At 35.0% G+C, this 19,987-nt stretch overlaps 1 protein-coding gene across 1 annotated transcript in view; it reads left to right on the forward strand.

The window, feature by feature from the left end:
- MIPOL1 (mirror-image polydactyly 1) overlaps nt 1-19,987 on the forward strand; it is a 105,189-nt gene that overhangs the window by 67,607 nt on the left and 17,595 nt on the right. Inside the window, exons 4-7 of the mRNA XM_087962543.1 lie at nt 1,617-1,722; nt 11,682-11,811; nt 13,742-13,775; nt 14,035-14,205. Coding sequence (XP_087818669.1) covers nt 1,617-1,722; nt 11,682-11,811; nt 13,742-13,775; nt 14,035-14,205 — 441 coding nt within the window. The remainder of the gene's footprint in view (nt 1-1,616; nt 1,723-11,681; nt 11,812-13,741; nt 13,776-14,034; nt 14,206-19,987) is intronic.

Genomic DNA, 19,987 nt, shown 5'->3' on the forward strand with positions numbered 1-19,987 from the left:
AGCTCTAGTGCAGGGCTTATGACTGTGAACTTGATCTTTTTGCCAAGTGTTTCCGACTTAAAGAAATTTGAGAAGAAATAAATTGTTCAGGATGTGCTGTGATATAATTAAACATTCAGAATAATTTTAATTGTAGATCAAGACAGATAATTACACACATATTAATCTGTTTAATCTACACTGATGGGTAGGAGATCCATTGTACATTGCTGAATTTTACATTTCAACTGCATTGCAGTCAGTCTGTACAAACTCTTAGAACTGAATTCATGACTTAAACCATCCTCCAAATCTGTGGTTCTTAACCTGTACCCCGGGAGGGGGGAGGGGCGTGATGTTGTCACAGGGAGTCCATGAAGGCTTGAAGAAATGTTATGATTTAAATCTTGAATTAAGTCTTAGGGGTCTGTGGCCATGCCCTTTGGCCACAAAAAGTATTTAAAGAGGGTCCATGGTGAAGAAAAGGTTAAGAACCACTGCTGTAAATGAAAATTGATGTACTAATAGGAATCTATTTTCTTCATAACATTAAGATTTGCAACATATTATTTTTCAAATACATTAGCAGAACCTACTTATCAAAATTTCTTATCAAAATCTCATTGTAAAATACAATTGAATCTCCTCAAATTGGAGAAATCTTGAATGTTTCCTGAGTAGCAGAGCAAAAATATTGGAGAAATTGGGTGACAATCATCATTGTGGCTTTAATGTTGAAAAATCAGATTGAATTATGTTATTACACAAATATTACACAAATTAATTATTTATTATGAAATCATTTAATTGGTTTTGTTTATAGTTCTTTCTCATTTTAGACCAGACTTCTCTATCTAATGGTCTTCAGTGACCATGGGACAATAAACCTCAGGATTCAAAACCAACACAGTCCTTAGGGATACTGAGCATAAATGCTGAGAGTTGCAGTCCCAGTACCTCTGGTGGAGTAGAAATCCATTGAAATCCATGCTAAATTAAGCTTATTAATTTAAATAGTAGTAATTCAGCAATATTATTGTGCAAAAAGGACATGAGACATAGACCTTTGGCTGTGTTTCTCAGAAGTCTGAATTTCTGAAGCAACTTATATTATGACACCAACATTGTAGTTGGGAAGGGATGGGTGAAAAAGCCCACTTATCTATGTGGTTCTTGTCAGCTTCCATCTCTGCAGCCCCAGAAATGCTTTTTTTGAACTTACTACTCCACAATAGAAAATTCATTCAGTTGTGAAACGAGCCTTACCCCAATTTCATAAATCCTACTTGGTTGTTTATGGCTGCAGTCTTAGACATCATCCCATTCAACTTGGAAGAACTAGTTTTTCAGCAGACATGTCTAGGAAGCATGACATCATATGTGTCTGGGTCCCAATATATAGTACTATCACAAAACACTCTTTCAAAATGAGTAATGTTGAGCCAAAAAATGTAATTATTGATTTTCTTGGAAAACAGACTTTTTTTCTTGTTTCCCATAAGAAAGAAGCTTTAATTTCTTTTCTCATATAACTGCTGGTATATTTGTACATGTATATATTGTAAATTAAGATGTGCCCACGTACTTTTACATTTTACATTTGTATTTACATTTTACAATATATTTGTTCAATCCAGCTTCAGGATCAGCTGTCTGAAAAAGACAAGGAATTGAAGACACTGAAGCTGGACTTAGAGCTACAAGAGAGTGTAGCAGAAGCCAAGATTGCAGAAAAGGCTGCAGGTACTGTAGGCAAGCATTGAACAGATGGCAATATGGTTCTTGCATTTCACCTGGTTGCTATATGGCATGGGCCCCATTTGATATATTTACTAAAGGAGGGCTAGCTTTTTTTTAAATTGAGGCTGTTTAAAGTTGCTTAGAAAATAGGTGGCTTTAACATCCTGGTACCGGTATTAGTGGAAGCTTTACCTGTATTCATACTGATTTTGGCATTAAATGCATTGTTAACATCATGTCAATCCAATCACAAAAACATTATTTGTTTTGTTGGAAGGTCCTGTGCAAACAAGGGAAATAATGATTACCACGGTCACTACCTTTCCAGCCAGCAGTTCAAAAACTCATTTATTGTTTTAGCTCATTCAGAATGATGTTGCCCCCACACATCTTGTTGGAGATACTCTTATAATCCCCTCAATGGGAGACCTGACCCTTATTTTGGTAGATGGAGAAATATGATTTTTGATTAATGAAAACCCAGCTGTTTAAGGATGGTGGAAAAGTGGAGGTAGATAGAAAAAAGATTAATCAGTTGAAAAAAAAATCAATGTTCAGTTTCAATGACATCAACAAAGATAGGTTAGTCACTGTGTACACCTTAGAAAAAATATTTAGCATAAATATATGGATTTGCTTTGTTTTTAAAAGCTCTCATCCTAAAACACCTGAATAATAGTTATGTCTGGATTATCAATCAACTAAACAGTTCATGAACTGTTTGAATTAAATGCCACAAACAACTTTGGTTTTTTAGGGTATTTGCACAGAATTTTGCCTCTGTGTCTAGAATGGTGAAATGTTTTATTTTGTATTCTTTCTTTGTCAGTGAATCCATGGAAGCAAACTGGATAGGAAATCCACATGTTTTGTTTCAAGAGGCTGAGTTCATTCACAGAATTGGAATTCTGTACAGTTTGTCCTGGTTATTAGGACTTATTAGTGCAAGGTTTCAAAGAGGCAGTCTCATAAAAGTACTTTGGAGCTCATGAGAATAGAGAATAGAGAATAGATCAGTTTGCAGACTTTAAAGCAACTGTATAGTGTCTGGGAAAGATGTGGCTGCTTTAAGTATCCCGCATTCATAGCAACATACAAATATTAATCAAAGGTGCTAGTTCAAAAAAAAAGAAATCATGTTTTCAAAATCAAATCTAGACCACTGCTCAGCCCAATGGGAATTGCTTTTTCATATGTGTTTTGTTGTTTTGCTGAAATTTTATATTCATTCTCTGTCACAAAACATCTCAAAAGTGATTAATTTTTCTTTTTTAAAAAAATCTATCAAATGTTATTGAGATTTTCTCTTACTTTCTGTTAATTATTGTTCTTTACACATGGCAAAAAAAATTAGATGTTTGTAATTAAAATATTAGATGTTTGTGTTGTATTTGCATTCCACTGTTGTTTTCAGAGACCAAGTTTCAGCTAGATGATATATGCACAGAAGTTAGGATACACTGCATTTAAGACTCTGACAACACCACAAGATGACGTTATAATAAAACGCACAAAGTTTTCATTCTGGAAAGACATTGGTAATATAAAATTGACAGGAGAAAGAAAGCAAACTATTGTAGAAGCTGTCTGAGATATGAAGAAATGAAATTAGATTTTTACCTAACATCACTGATGAAGGAGGTTGCATCTGAAATTCAGAAATGGCTTGCCTGCAATAGAAGGTTAATATTTCCAGCTTGTACTCAGCTCTGCAGAGCATATGTTTATATCTTTTGTTAGATGGATGCTGATGTTTGAGAAGAGGTTAGGAGGAGGAAAGAGTATGAGTGAGCAGATGGAGAAATAAAAACAGCAAAGCAATAGGAAAACATCCCACTAATATGGATGCCCATCTGTAGTTATCATACAGAGTAAATAGGCATAGATCCGAAGCTCAGAGGAAATGCAGTGAACAGGATGCGATACTTGGACACAGGAATGGTGTTCACACATGATCCAAGCAGCCGGTAATCCGGCAGTTTTAAGTAGGCCTCAGTGTTTTTTGTATCTGCAAGGAAATAATGACAAGAATGACTTAAAAGCAGAATAAGTGAAGAATTAAAAAATCTGGCTGAAAATTATTATATTAGTATACTTTTCATGCTTTTATGTGAAGTTAGACTTTTGGTTTGGGCATCTTTGTCTGCTTTCTGCCTTTTTAGAATTGCTCTGACTTGGTTGACAAACCAGTTCTCTTAACAGTCTCCATTTTCTGGCCACTAGAGGATGCTGTTCCTTCTTAGTGTGGGATTTTTAGAGGTAACTATTCATAGTCTTTCCCAGCTTAACTGTGGTTGAAGAAAAAGCAATATATCTAAGGTGAGAAGTGAACTTACTATTACTTGGGATGAAAGAAGAGAATTCAAGCCAGAAAATTACAAACATGGGAAAATCAAGTAGAAAAAAAATCTGAAAGGCTTATGAAGGAAAAAAAACCTTTCAGATATTTCTGCAGTAGTACAAAAAGAGGAGACAGAAACAGCACTGATACTGTATAGTTATTTTCTAAAACGGATAATTGAAAACAGATGAACGGGTGAAGCAGACTCATTACTAGTATATGTATTTTGGAATCAGATATTCTAAGCGGCCATTGCTATGCTTGGATTATAGTATAATAGATTTGCAGGGCTGGCGCATTGTGCAACAAGGTCACATAGTATAATAAGATTGGGACTGGGTTAGGGACTTCTGTCCCCACTGTGAGTTGTGTTGGGGGGGGAGTTGCACAAAGGGAGGCTCAGCCAATCTCATTGTACACATGTTGTACTCTGACAATAAAGGTAATCATAATAATTATTGTCTTTTTATTTTTTGTTAAGCACTAGCTTTTCTTCCCTTTCCTTACAGACGTTAAATGACTGAGTTAAAGGCTAAACCTTCATTGCCTCTAAACAAACCTCTTGTACAGGATATTATATCTTTCCTTAATTTAAACTCAATTTGGGGAATAACCATGGGTAAAAATGCAGGCTTGCTATTGCAGTGTGGTGGTTTGCAGACCTTACCAAAGATTTATCTTTTAATTTGGTTGCATTATTGATGCCTCCCATTTTTTTTATGGTCCCTTGTATTTGTAAGGCAGCCTCAGGAATGGTCGGTAATAATCATGGTTGTAGCCAAACATCACCTGCAGACACACAGCTAGAAAGGTTGCTCCAACTCAAAGAGAGCCTAGCATGCTCAGAATTATCCCTGGAACAAAAGTGAGCTAGAAGATTCTTATCTGAAGGACAGTATTTGGAGATAATGTTGCCTCCCTTCTTTTGCATAGTTTCTCATTTTGAGCTCTCTCGTGTGGCCTTTGTTTTTATGCTGGTACTGGCCCTATGAAACCTGATTGCTATTCACTCCTAGTCTGCCTAGGAGCTTCTTTTTTCTCAATGCCATTGTTCTCAGTTCTCCCTGTTTCTCTAGCCACTTGTCTCTCAGCAGCTCCATCACTCTGTTCCTGCTTGCTTTCCATTAGCTCCACTTCCATTGTTCCTCACTCACCTGCTTCTGACATCTCTGCTCTTTGCTAGCAGTGGGGGTAACATGCAGGCTTTCATTCTTTCAGCAATGTGCACGCTGTAGACATTTACATTGGCCAGACAGTAAGACTTTCTTTCTGCCTGTATTTTTTTAAAAAAGGCTCAAAAATTTGACACCAATTCCACCCAAGCTCTGGATCTAGAAAAAACAGAGTTGTGAAGGCCCAATGACACAGAGATTATCCCATTTTCTTTTATGGCCTTTGGACAGCTCTTACTGGATGTAACATAGGAAAAGTAGACATAAACTGTGTACATCTGGAAAGCCCCATGGGCTCCGAATGGCCAGGATTTGCCAAGAGTTCATTTGTACAGGCTTCCTCAAGAAGATAACTGTACATCATTTCAGTAAATCTTATAAACTACCTTAAAACTTTTTTTTACTTGTTCCACGCTTGCAATAACAAGACAGGGTGTTCCAGATAAACACTGCAAGTCAGTTAGTTAATATTTGTTGTTTCATTAAAGTCCTTGGCATTTCGCCATGCTGTACTAAGAAAAGATATTGGCTGATTTAAGGGTCTGATAATTGCTACTGTTTGAAACAGAAATTACTATTTGGAGAATAATAAACAACGATCTTTCAAAACTCCGCCCCATCACCACCACCACTATATGTGGGAATAATGTCTTATCTCGCTAAGACCCTTCCATTGTTATCATTAGCATTATAAGCATATGTAACACAATATCAATCTATAATTTTAAATGATAAGAAATAGAAGACACTCTGAACCAAATATAAATGTGCCTTATATTCTTGAAGAAAGAATTTGCTGCATGCATCTTAGAACTGGAACAAAGCTATCTCAAATTCAAAATATAGAAAAATAGATTCTAGGCTAAATATGTGTTTATTAATAATACCACTACTTTACATGAGATGAAATTCTGAGAAACTTTTAAAACTGTACAAAGGCTGCAATATGGAAGTGGTTTATTATTTTAAAACTGTACAGTGCTTATGTTTCATTTATTTAAATAAACATACCTATGCATTTGTCTAAATATCTTACATTGTTATTTAGAAAACTGGGCCACTGTGGCCTCACTATCTGGGGTCTTAGATACTTCCTGTAAGGTAGTATTGGTCTAAATACAGAGAGAATTTTCAGGTTTATTTTGGCAGCGATGAAGATTCACATCTGCTCTTCAATATGCTTCCTTACTGTCCTGTTCAAAATTTATTAACATCACGATGCCAGTCTTCTTTTCAGTCCTTCAACTAAAGCATTAAAACTATGAAACAGGACAAATGGTTTGGTTTTCAAAATATTTCTCAATCAAATTGAAACAATTTTATTGCAGAAAATAATAAGTTTGCGCTCGGTCCAGTCAGAAACAAGAAACAAATAGTGCTAAAGTTCTTTTAGCACAGATATTTCTTTTTACCTTTTGCTTCCACTGAAGAGAAAACTATATTTTTAGCTCACTTTGCTATTTCTTTTTAGATGCCATTTATTTTTCCTTCTTGCATGTCATCCATTAAAGATTAGCTGTGGAAGGGTGAAGCATGGAGAGATTATGAATGACAGAACAACTGCTGCAGAATAATAATCAGTTTTTGATATTTAATGCTGTTTGACTTTTGCAGACACATTTCTTATTAACCTTTGCTACAAAGAGAAATCCAGGTTCCCGATACCTCATGGAGAAGATGAATTTAAGATCTTCTTCCAATTAAACTGAAATAAGGCCAATATTGGGCTTTAGCCAAAAGATCACAATAGTTCCCAACCTTGGTATTTGTAAATCTAAATATCGATGACATTCTATTTTTGAAGTATGTAATATATAGTTTTTCCCCACATAATTCTATCCTAAATTTACATGCAGAATACACCCAGACCTGGTTTTGTTGTAGGATTGTTGTATTATGCAAATACATTTCCTAAATCTTTCATTATATGTGTCTTGACAAGTTCCAAGACCTTTAATAAGCTATAGGTCCTGTTTCATTTCACTAAAATCAGTTGGAGTTTAACTAATGGACTTTAGGGAGAAGAGATTTGTTCTCTAAAGTTGCAAAACTTAATGTACCAGTACATAGGACAGAAATGCACTTTTCAAAGACTAGTATAGGGAAAGAGAAAAGTTCTTTCTACTGAAAGCTTATCTTGAAAATAAGGTTATCCTGAAAATGTGAATGTCTTTGTGGAATAACAGACATTCACACCAATTGAATAGTGCAGTTTGATTGTACGGAGTGATTGCTAATATAGCCCTATAGTTTTTCCTTCCACTCCCACCTCCACAAACAGGGACTTGTCTCTCCATAGACATTGAATGTGCTATATTGGTTATTGTTATTGTTTTTTTTTAACTGTAGGAAGAATTGAGACTAGTATTTTAGTACTGTTGTGTGTCAACCTTTCCTATCAGTAAAAAAGAAAAACAGATCCAGGTGTCCTCTGAGAAACAATCATTTTAAGAGTTATCCATTTATATACAATTCACATAGAATATATTGAGTTTAGTTGTGGATATTTTTATGGATGTGTACGTAGATGACTTTTGTCTTTAACTACTGTTGATAAGTGGTAGCACATAGACTTTCACGTCATGTCTACTAAAATGTGCACTTTAAAAGATGCAGTAAGTTTAGTGTTGCAGGGCAACTGGTTTTAGTAAAGAACTCAGAAATGTAAATACAGTGGAGGGAAATGTATACATTCCTATTTGCATGCCTTCTCTTTCGTTTTCCCTCTTGAGGATCTAAGTAAACAGGAAAACACCAGAGTGCAAAGTCTTTTCACTTGCTTTTACAGGTATTGCTAAACAGTTTGGGTATAATTAATGCATTTATAGCACCAGAAATGTAGGATCAATTGAATGCCTCAAACTAAATATGTACAAGGAAATAAAGGTGTTGGTATTTCTATCATTGTTAGTGCACATTGCTTTATCTGCTGAGTCACTTTAAAATGTAAATGATTAGCTGTTTGTAATATCTGGTTTTGTCCTCTTAAAACTGTTCTGTTTCATTTATTTTTTCTGTAACACTTCTATATTTTCGTGATTTAATTTATGTCAATATAGTGTTTTATCAAATAGTGTCTGGAAACTACTGACGTTTGGTTATTTCATAAGATCCCAATCTGGAACCTAGATGATTTTCCATGTTTGTCAGCATTTTGCTAATGATGACATATGTAAATTGATAAGCAGATAAATACTGCAGTATATTCTAGCAACCCTTCCATAGAGGCGCATGCATTCTTTTGAATTGGAGACATTTGCTTAAACCTGTACCCATTTCCCCATCAATTTTTTTTAATTATAGGAATCTGTGATTCATATAATTTAATTTCAAATAAACTTTATATTGCATTCTTCCCTGTTTATTTGAAACGGAGGGAAAAAAAATGCACATGTTATTTGTTCAGTTTCAGTTCGTTTACATATTAACTCTGTATAGCTTGCCCTTGAAAATATTTTTCAGATTAGGAATGTTTTATCTTTACTAGGGATAGCCTGAAAATGAAAAGTAGCTCCGTAGTCCTTCATATTGACTCTTGTGGAAGAAAGATATCTGTGTGAAGCCATTAAAAGTCAGTGAGGAGAAGTCCTAGGTCACACAGAGTTCAACAGTCCCTAATCTTGAATACTAACTCCAAAATCACAAAACTCTTATGACAATCTGCATGCTATGGCAGTGCATTTATTTTTCACCTACCAAAAATACCCACAAGAAACTATTGAAGCTAGAATCTCATGAAATATGCAAAATAAAGAATGATTATGGGAAGAATGGAAAATTTCTGAATATATTGGTACATTACAATGTGCATTTTCAAAACACTCCATGAAGGGAGATACAGTTATGCTGTCTTTTTATTCCAAAAAAATGCAAAATAGTGCTTCAGCATATTGACAAAGTATACAACAACAACAAAATTTAGAATTGCACGTTATAGGACAATTCAGAATGTAGATCTATATCTTAATTATCCTGGTTTACTTAGAAATCTTATCTGTTGTCTAAAAGGTTACAGTTATATTTTTTCCCTTCATATCATGTGAGTTTTGCAGTAGACTATCTAAACTCCTAACTATTCCTTCTTTCCAGCATTTACTATTCAGTTTCTATATTTACACAGATGACCTCTGAGAAATCAGCAAACAGACATAGATGCCCTCTCTCTTTGCCTCATCCACCACCCCTTCAAGTTTCTGTTGTTTGGAGAATCATGAACCAATGTTTATACTAGAATGATTTCTAACACCCTCTCTTGCTACTACTGTATTTTAAAGGTAGCCTGAAAGTGTGGCCAAAAGGTTTGCCAAGAGAACTGGGTTTAGCTGAGAAAATATGTACACTGCTTTGACTCAGTAAACTTATACTGGAAATGATTCAGCTTCTTCATATTTGCTTTATCCCATATTAGAAAACAATTAGCTTACTAAACAAATTTGAGCATTGGGGGGGGGGGGGAGATCTACTCTAAGTTTCTGTAATTTGACTTAGAATTACAGAATATTTGATAAGCTTGTTTAAAAGTGGACATGTCCAAATATTATCGTAAACATCCAATGATTTGTTTTACCTGCAATATAAGTATTTTACTTAGTTGGCTTACATAGTAGCTAATAATATTTGTTAATGTAATTTAACTGCTGTGAACCTTTACTGAACAAATATTGAAATTTATACAAGTCAAAGAATGAGGATCTCTAATGACTTTTGTAAAGACTTCCTTTTAATAGTTAAAAGAGAAAAGTTTATACAACACAGCCTATGTGATTAACAGCAGATTTTACATTTAATAAAACAAAGAAATATATGTATTTGCCTTATTCATTCTCGTATAATTTGCATTACTGTTATGGGTATTTAATGAGCAAATTCCAACTAAAATGGTATGTTGATTTTCTAAGTGAACTTTGAAATAGCTATGTACCTTAACTGTTTACAGTTATTATCTATCTTAAAAGTACAAGTGCGTTAGTCGTGATGGATCTAATACAATTCTTTCAGGAAGCAAGCCATTTTGTAATGCAGATGTTTGGCTTGGTATGATACTCAAATGTTGATGGCATGCTACTGCAGCAAGATAAGCTAAATTTACTTTACTAATAAAAATATGCTTTTTTTCCAGTCATCTTAAAATACGATACACAATTGATTTGTTGGATCTACTTTTATGCCAACTTTCATCTAAAATAATAGACTTCTGCTTTGGCAATGTGACTGATAGCTTATTCTCTCCACATGACATTGAATATGCACATTTATTTCAAGAAGCTTCATATTTCAACTAAAATGTCATTTTAAAAAAATACTTAAACGAACTTGGCTTGGCTGAAATAGTTTGCCAAGATAAACCTAGGTGTTCCAGGAAATAGCAAAGGTGACTTTGATGCAATAGACCTGAAAATCTTTGCCCATTGTTCCGCTAAAGTCAAATGGATTACCCAGTTTTTTTTTCTTTTATCTGCATGATTATTCTTCCCCCTCCTTCCACACAGTAGTTTATTCACTGGTCCAATTTAAAATAGAGTAGTATTCACTGACTTACATGACTAACATTTTCCTAAAAATGGTTTGAAATGGACAGTTTGGTGCAGCAATTAATGTACTGCATGAGAAACCAGTAACTTTTAGTTCTTGTGATTGTCACTCTTTTTCAGCCCTAAACATTTTGTGGAGTATGTTTTGAGGAAAACATGTATGCCACTTTGAGTTGTAGATGAGAAAATCAGGATATAAATTTTTCAAAAGGCTAACTATTTTAAGGCCTTTTAAATACCTTTTGCAGAGGCAGCTTCAGCTAATGTTAGTTGTTCAAAACACAGCTTGTGTGTCTAATAATACAATTTTCTCCAAAACTGAAACAAATTTCTCAATAGTGTCTTTATCTACAACCTACTATATTTTGATTGGTTGTTTTTTTTTACTTTTTAATTGTATTTATTGCGCTTTCATTCTTCATTTCTCATTATACTTTATACCGGAACAGTGAAAATTTTGCAATATTACTTGTCTTCTCACTAAAAATTTTGAGGCAATTTTGTCTCAAAAGTTTCATAGGTAAACATAGAAAAATGCAAAAATTTTATGAGTGTCAAAAATCTCACAAGAATTAGAGATTTGCATGTAAGCTGTCATGAGATTTCAGACATTTTTTAAAAACATTGTTACTTATTTATTTTAAACCCAGGGGAGGGGGGAATACCATCAAAAATATATATCTGAATAACATATCTGCATTAGGTTCAGCAATTCATTCATTTAATTTAGAAAATTTTAATTGGGTCCTGACTAATATGGGTGTATATCTGGAAATGATTAAGATGGAAGATGTTATAATTAGTTCCCATGGATAAATAAATATCAATTAATTTAGAAAAGTTAAAAACAACTATAAAATAGATTAGTTTCCTTTGTGGATCATACTCATACAATACATCTAATTTACTATATTGCAGTTCTAATAGAAGAAATTCATTCCACACAACATGACCATGATGAAGCCATCATGGCTAGACTGAAGTTGGCCAGTGAGGAAAAAAGTGATGTGTGTAAACAAGTAAGGCTACTGGAACAACCTCTCGAAACGTATGTACACATCTTTATTCTGGCTGCTTAATGTCCACTGTCTTGCGAGAAAGCTTGGCTGTACCTATCACACTTTCTTCATATGGCCCATTATGCATGTATGTATGCTGTATATGCCTAACTCTATGCGTGCACGCACACATATATTTTCTAGCTGCTAGTTTGCTATACGTGGGAAAAAGTAGGAAGTACTTGGTGGATTTTTTAAGCAATTATACAACATGTTTCTAAATTCTAGTTTGTGAACATAATTTGTGTGCACATTCTCTTAAATTCTTGTTCTCCTCCTTGGAATGATTAGAATGATTAGAAAAAGCTACATTTATGAGTAACAGGTCCTAAGCAGTACACTGATTTTATTTGCTACAGTTTAGATTAATTCATGTGTGATCTCGGTCTTGATCCTGACATAGACAAGGTGATGATTGACTGAGTATGTAAGAGAGGGAAACCAGTATTGATTTATGCATGGATAATTAAAGGAAATGTCACATTTCATACAGGGGTTCAGAGCTTGGACTACAACATTGTGAATTAGACATCTTACTTTATAGGAAGACGATCAAATCTTTTGAAGCCACTTTTCCATCAGAAATAAAATGAAACAAAATAAAGTATTTGGTTAATTTGAAATAGAATATTTTTTTTCCTGTTAAGCTCACTTCAACTGGAAACAGTTTTTAAAGATGTTGCAAAAAGTTAAGCTGTTAATAATGCATTTTTCTATTTTTTGGGTTTATGCTATTTTGCAAAATATAGACATTTTTCAGTTTTCTTTAATGTGTACTTTATATTATTATATTTTTTTCACAATAGTTACAGATATATTTCTGTACTCATTTTTTTTTTTTGCATGTGGGCATGACAAGGTTTGAAAAATCTGTAATTTTAAGGTGTACTGAGTTTTCATTTGAAATGCAAAATTAGATAAGCTTGCATAAAAGCACGAATGGAATGACTCCACCATCCCTTGCTGCAATATTAATAGGTAATTGAGGAATGCTATGCAGTATTTCTACCGCATGCAGACTCCAGCTTCATAGATGCCTCCTAATCCCCGATTTGCATGATATCGTAACTTGATTACTTGCTTTACTGATTGGTATAATTTAATTTTACAGAAATGTTAAAATATATTTACAAGCTTTTCATACAACCTTTTATAATGTTACATCTCTTTCTTCATTACAATTGGTTTGGAAATGAGGTAGAATAAATGTTTTGAGCTAATAACGTGCAGTTCTGCAGAAAGATTTTGACCGAGCTAGTAACAACTGAAAAATGTGTCAACTGAAAAAATGGGGCTCAAATCTTTGTTCTTATCCTATTGTTTCAGTATAATTGTTTGGGGTGTTAGAGAAGGTTTAATTTCTAAATTACTGTTACGAAGTAAAAATCATTAGACTTTGTTCCACAGACTTATGATAGCAATTCCATGCAAACGTTTTGCAGATAAATTTCATTAAAAACAGTAAGCCTCGGACATAGGTGTTAGGACTGGAGAGCTAGAGATTTTTATTTTGCTTTGTTTTTTTGTCATGGGGGATGTGATAAAATTAAAATATATAATTTCTGCTGGAGGTTTATTTATGTATTTCTGTGGGTGCAGAATTAAATAAATAAAAGGTGCCTCGGTGCCCCTGCCGCTGGGGAACTTTCTTCATCTAAGCACATATGAACAATTGATCCTTGTAGTCATATATAGCAGTAAACATTAATAACTTAACATTCTGAAGTCAGTGCTGAAGATATGGAGCATTATTGAAAGATGGAATCGAGCAGGTGGCACTTTAATATGTTCAGTGTCATGGTTGACTCTAAAGACCAGTAGAATGAAATTACTTGAGGGTTCTAAAGATTTAAAAAGCGAATTCATTTTGCTGCACTAAGGAAATGCTACTGATCAGGCTTTCTGTGTCCTTTTTTCTAGGCTAGAAAATATTAACCCTGAAGAAAATGACATGGTAAGCCATTCTCTGAGGAGATTTCTTGATGTCAGTCTTATATCTTAGAGGCTTAAGTTCAATTGAGTGGGTTTCAGAAACTAAGATGTGGGAAAAAGAAGAATTGACACACTAATAATGTACATCTTTGCTCCAGTATGAAAATTCAATAACTTCTCTCAGTCAATTTACAATTCACATGTGCCTATTAATTAAAACCCTATATTAAATAAAGTATATTAAAACTTCTTGTTTGACGAACATAGAATGCTGTTGGTAGACATTACAGGAATTACTGAACAGAATAAACAATGCAGACACCGGTATGGCGATATGGAGGACAGGAGCTATAATTGTCGATCGCATATATAGGACCCAGAAACAGAAAAAGAAAATAACAGCAGAAGAAATTAATGCATTGATAGAAGAGCGAGATGCTGCACTAGCTCAAGTAAGTCTATGCTGGTTTGTTTGCATCCATTCACAGATATACCACTTCATCATCATTGCTAAAAATATGGAGGAGTTGCAGTTTTAGTTTTTAGAAAATTTCTTGATTACCCTACAAAATTTTTTACAATAAAATAAGTTGTACCCACAGAGAGACATACACAAATTCAATACTGAATTTTTCAAAGTCATTTTTTGAATTAATTTTACATTATATAAGAAATGGAAAATTCAGGAATTTTAAACTGAAGACTGAATCTAAATTCCAAAGGTCCTTGGAACCCAAAAGGGGGAACATGTAGAAAGGAAAAAAAATACATTCAACAAAAACAGGAATAAAAGAAACAGAAACTACATATTTATCTTTAAAATGTGTTTGTATATACAAATAGTGAATAAAAGTGATTAAAGCTGTCTAAAATGGAATATTTATGTTGACCCTTCTTCCCAGAAGGTTACTTTCCTAAAGAAATGGGCTGCAAACTGGAGCCTCTATAGAAATTTCTATAGCAGAATTTTTTTTTTTCTAAAGCAGGAAATTTTGTTTGTCTATTATTTTTTAAAAATATAGAATACAAAAAGTAAAAGAGAAGATAGCAGAAAAAGGAAGGTTTATAACTAATCAATTCCACATTTGATGTATTCAGTATCTCTTTTGCAATACACTTTCCAACATGCCTTTAGAAAGTTACTCAGAATTATAATTTGAAATGGTGCATAATTTCATCAGAAAGTCGGGTCCAAGCTTGTCTTTATAAAAGGCCTTTCTTTGAGCATTTTCTTGGCTCTGAGCTCTTGGCACCTTGAGATATGTACGTCTGTCACTAGTATATGGGAGTTTCAAGGAGATAGTGCAGGCCATAAATGCCACTTTTATCTTAAGTGTACTGCACTCTAAATATTTGATTCTGAGCAGTACTGTTCTGCTTGATATATTTAAGAGTTAAATGTATTTTATGGACTCCCCAGTTGTATAGTGCCAGGCAATTAACAATTTTATTACATCGGAACTTTCAAATTTTAGCTTTTAGTTTCTTCCAATAGAAGAGAGTATACGTAGCTCAGGGTTGAAGTAGAGTCCTTGGTGTTCTTTGAAGTTGGTTATTTGCTTGCAAATATTTCATAACCCACCTAGCTAATATCATCTTGCACATGAGTGTAGAGTTTGCTCCCTGTTTACATACAGTAGCTTGCCCTGCCAGTGTTGTTAGGAATGTTTTTTTCTTGATAATTCTTTGATTAGGGTGTTATGAACTGGGGTGGTGCAGTACATAGAATGCAGTACTGCAGGCTACTTCTGCTGACTGCCTGCTGCCAGCAGTTTGGTAGTTCAGTTCTCACTGGCTTAAGGTTGACTCAGCCTTTCATTCTTCCAAAGTCAGTAAAATGAGGAGCCAGATTGTTGTTGGGGGCAATATGCTGACTTTGTAAACTGCTTAGAGAGAGCTGTAAAGCACTATAAAGCGGTATACAAGTCTAAGTGCTATTGCTGTGCTATTATATTATTTTTATCTGCTATGTTATTATATTATTTTTGTCTGCTGGTGTTAATTCCTAATTTGCAATCATTTTCTCTGCTGATGAAGATATCCAGGAAAAATAGTATGTGGTTTTCCCTTATTAATTTTATTCCTTTGAAAATGTTAGTCATTCATGTCTCTTCTCTAGATAAAGGTAAAGGCTCCCCCACATATGCATGCTAGTCATTTCTGGCCCTAGGGGTGGCGCTCATCTCCATTTCTAAGCCGAAGAGTCAGCGCTGTCTGAAGATGTCTCCGTGGTCATGTGGCCGTTATGACTAAATGCCAAAGACATACAGAGCACTGTTACCTTCCCACCAAAGTGGTCCCTATTTTTCTACTTGTATTTTTTACATGCTTTCGAACTATTAGGTTGGCAGAAGCTGGGACAAGTAATAGGAGCTCACTCCATTATGTGGCACTAGGGATTCGAATCGCTGAATTGCCAACCTTCTGATCCATAAGCTCAGCGTCTTAGCCACTGAGCCACCACGTCCCTGTGTCTTCTCTACTTGTTCCTTTTTTATTATGATGAAGGTGTCACTTGAATGATGAAGGTGTCACTTGATCAATCATTCAGAAGGCAGAATGATAACTCTGTAATTTCAAAACCTATGGATAGACTCTTTTAACTGGAAAACCATGAGTATCGTAAATCAAATTAAATAGCTAAGGAATTCATGGAAATTTGGCATTTCCAAATTCCAAAATCAGCCATCAATCATCACATAGAGATAAATAAAATTTACATAATGTTCCTAAAAGACAATAAAAAAACTGAAAAGAAAACAAAAAGAACAGAATACAGCAATCAACACCCAGATAAACAGGGTTTAAAACCAGACCAGCAACCGGGCAGAAAATTATATCTCAATCAAAGAATTACCTCGGGGGAAACCACAATGTGATGACCTGGGGCATGGCACAAAGGCAACACAGCCAGAGAGTAAGAATGAGTTCCTTTATTAGCTCCAACTTTGCCCACAATGACCCGGTTACCCTCTGGTCTGGAGAAAAACTCTCCCACAAACCGGCAGACCAAGATATGGAGTTCCAGAAATGAAGTAACAAGGCAGTAAATCAAACCAGTTGGAAGGATGCCAGGAACTCAGATAACCGCAGCCAACACAGGATAAACTCAACATTTGTTCCCTCCCATATGCCTCTCCTTTAAACTTCATCCCCAGGTGTGCCTTGTGAAGGGAATCAGGGTCCTTTCCTCCCTCGTAAGCCAGGCAACCCACGTTGCTCTCTTCTCCATTCTTCCTCTGAACCCCTTCTCCCCTGTTCTACCTCTTCCCTGCTCTGCCCAACCTGACTTTGCCCTTCCCCAGTTTCCTCCACAGCCAACGGAGCCAATCCCTTTCTCTTAAGTGCATTTTTAAACTACCTTTAGTTTCTGTTTAATCCTTATTTTTCTCTGAAGAGAATTTGACATACAGCACAGTATAATATTTATGTTGCCTACTGTTCTTTGTCCCACACCTAATTTGCCAAATAAACGACGGAAGGATTTTTATCTTGAGGAAGAAAGGAATTAAGTTGTCTATGATTCTTTATTGTGTTGCTGATGTTGAGACAAATTAGTATGAACTAGCTGGACAATTTGTGAGTTATTGTCTTTAATGGCAAAAAAAGATTCCTCTATGCACCCTCACCTCCACGTTTTAACCCAAATATCAAATTGGCACGATAACATTTATTTTACAGTTGATAGAAAATTATATTGCTACCAGGATATAAAAGGCTAAATGCAGAGGTTGGCAATTGATATCTTCCAGGTGTTTTGGACAAGAACTTCCATAAATGCTGGACAGCACACCTAGTCATCAGAAATGTGGGAATTTGTAATGCCCAATATGTGGACGCAGTGGTGTATTAACTATTAAGTAGACTAAGCAGGTGCTTAGGGCACCAGGACCAAAGGAGGCACCACAAAGTTGACAATATTGTACCCTATGACTATCGTTAATTGTTGTACCTTATGATTCTTGATGAATGTATCTTTTCTTTTATGTATACTGAGAATATTTGCACCAAGACAAATCCCTTGTGTGTCCAACCACACTTGGCCAATAAAGAATTCTATTCTATTCTAATATGGCTTCGTTTGTATAGTTTGTATAAAGGAAGGGGGGCACCAAGATTTGTCAGTGCTTAGGGCACCAGTGAGCCTTAATCCGCCACTGTGTGGATGATCCCAGTTTGAGTATCCCTGGCTGAACTTGCCCCCCCCCCCCGAACCTATTCTAGATGTATCATAGATAATGTGACTGCCAGATCTTACTGCTCATCTGGAATAAGTCGTCACTGAACATCTTTAGAGAGGAGCAGTACTTGAACCTTACATGCTGACATTCATGCAAGTAGGCTATTCAGCATTGCTTCTGAATGGGTATCTGTTAATATTGGTAATAGCTATAACCCTAGTGGCTCTTGAAGACCATTGATGAGTAAATTGAGGATTGGAGGGATATTTAAGAAAGATTATGTTGTGGTGACTAATATTGGGCCTTTGCCTTCAGTTCAAGCTATTTGGTATCAGACAAAAGACATTGCAGCAATCATACACTTTCATTATAGTTTGGGTTCAGCTGACACAATTTAATATTCTTTAGTAGCTACTGTAGTTGTTTGTAACTATGCAATTATGCCCTGGGTGATATCAGAACTAGTCTTGTGGGTATTGGCATTCCTGTCTTATATGATGCCAATTAAGTTGTAATTAACTGATAATGAAGGTGCAAATATGTCCTTAGAAGTCTTAAATTAAAAGTGAAATTGAATGTTTTGAGTGTGGCCAGATACTTATTTAAAAATGTATGTGTGCTATAATTATCATGACAGGGTATAATTTCTTCACAGGATTTAATGATACATGCATATATAATCAGTAATAGTTCACTAGATTACTATACAAACATACAAATTACTTTTACTATGTGCAAAAACAAATAAAATGACATAAATTCAAATATTTGATATCACGTTCATATATATTTTCAAGTGACTATAAGCAAACAACAAAACTAAACATTGACAGCACTCTTGGTTATTCACTTTGTTTTTTTTAGAAGAGGAAAACTGTTGACATTCAGTTGCCAAGTTGTATTTATTAGTGAAGAAGTACTGTGTGATACTGTGGAATTTCTATCATGGCTTTGCTCTTTGCAAAGGAAATGAGAGGACTGAGATATTTATATATCATTGACATGTATTATATATGCTAGTCCTTCCTCCCAAGCATTTATATTTCTGCTGATCATGATTACATAATCCAAATGGATAAATTGCTAGATAGCTAAGAGGATTCTAGAGAATAGATTGCATTGTCCTGGAGGAAGGCATGGTAGACCTGTGAACAGTTCAGTCCTGCAATATTATAGAGCTTGTTTGTTTTTTTCCATTTCAGAATGATCAAAGCAATTATATTGGTAGTGGGGATAGGGGGAGATTTCTAATTAGCTCTTCCTCTCAATGGCTTTGGTTTGAAAAACACATTTGCCAGTAGTGGGCAGTGTGATGAAATAACTCAGAACAGCTGCTGGCCTTTTGCCATTTACACCTTCTGAACAGGAATGTTTAACATGAGCGACTTGGCAGCCGAGCTGAAACCTGGTAACAGAGGAAGGGCTACTGCTAGTTTTCTCTTACTTGTTTGGGGGCAGGGAAATGGTTATTTTTCCTTTGAAAACAGGCAGTTCAACATTCTCAGCTGGGTTTTTTTTTCTATATTCAGAACCTGTGATTGTGTTACAAACTAGCCAAAAGGCCAAAGATATTGAATTTGTTTTGTTGTGATGGTGGTTAAAAGAAAAACAGTTTTTTTCATAGCTGGTGTGGCACTATTTGATACTCAGCACTGAAGCAATAACGTAATTGGCAAGCAAACCTGGTTTTCCAGCTCTGAATAGTTTGATCACATCCTGCTTTGCAGGAACATGCTCATGACTGTTCATGAGCAAAATTGGCACTTAACCAGTTCATCTGAAAAGAACTCAAGTCCCTTTCTCTACTTCTGGCATGCTTGTTAAGGAGCCTGCAGCTCCTGAGAGCAAAGGTTTAAAGTAGCATAGCTGACTGCCCACCTTTATCAGTCCCAGATAGCAGCTGATAAAAAAACAATAAGTATCAATAGAACTTTGTGGGTTAGCTTTAAAGCAACCTTTTCTAAGGGTCAGCTTATCAAAGGAAACCATAACAGTATTTTTTTTTCTTTTATACTTCCAAAGCATTCAAGCATTCTCGCTACAGGCAATTGAG

This window comes from Notechis scutatus, chromosome 1 (assembly GCF_049901735.1).
Source record: "Notechis scutatus isolate UNSWTSFEM ecotype Mainland chromosome 1, rNotScu1.2, whole genome shotgun sequence".
NCBI classification, from domain to species: Eukaryota; Metazoa; Chordata; class Lepidosauria; order Squamata; family Elapidae; genus Notechis; species Notechis scutatus.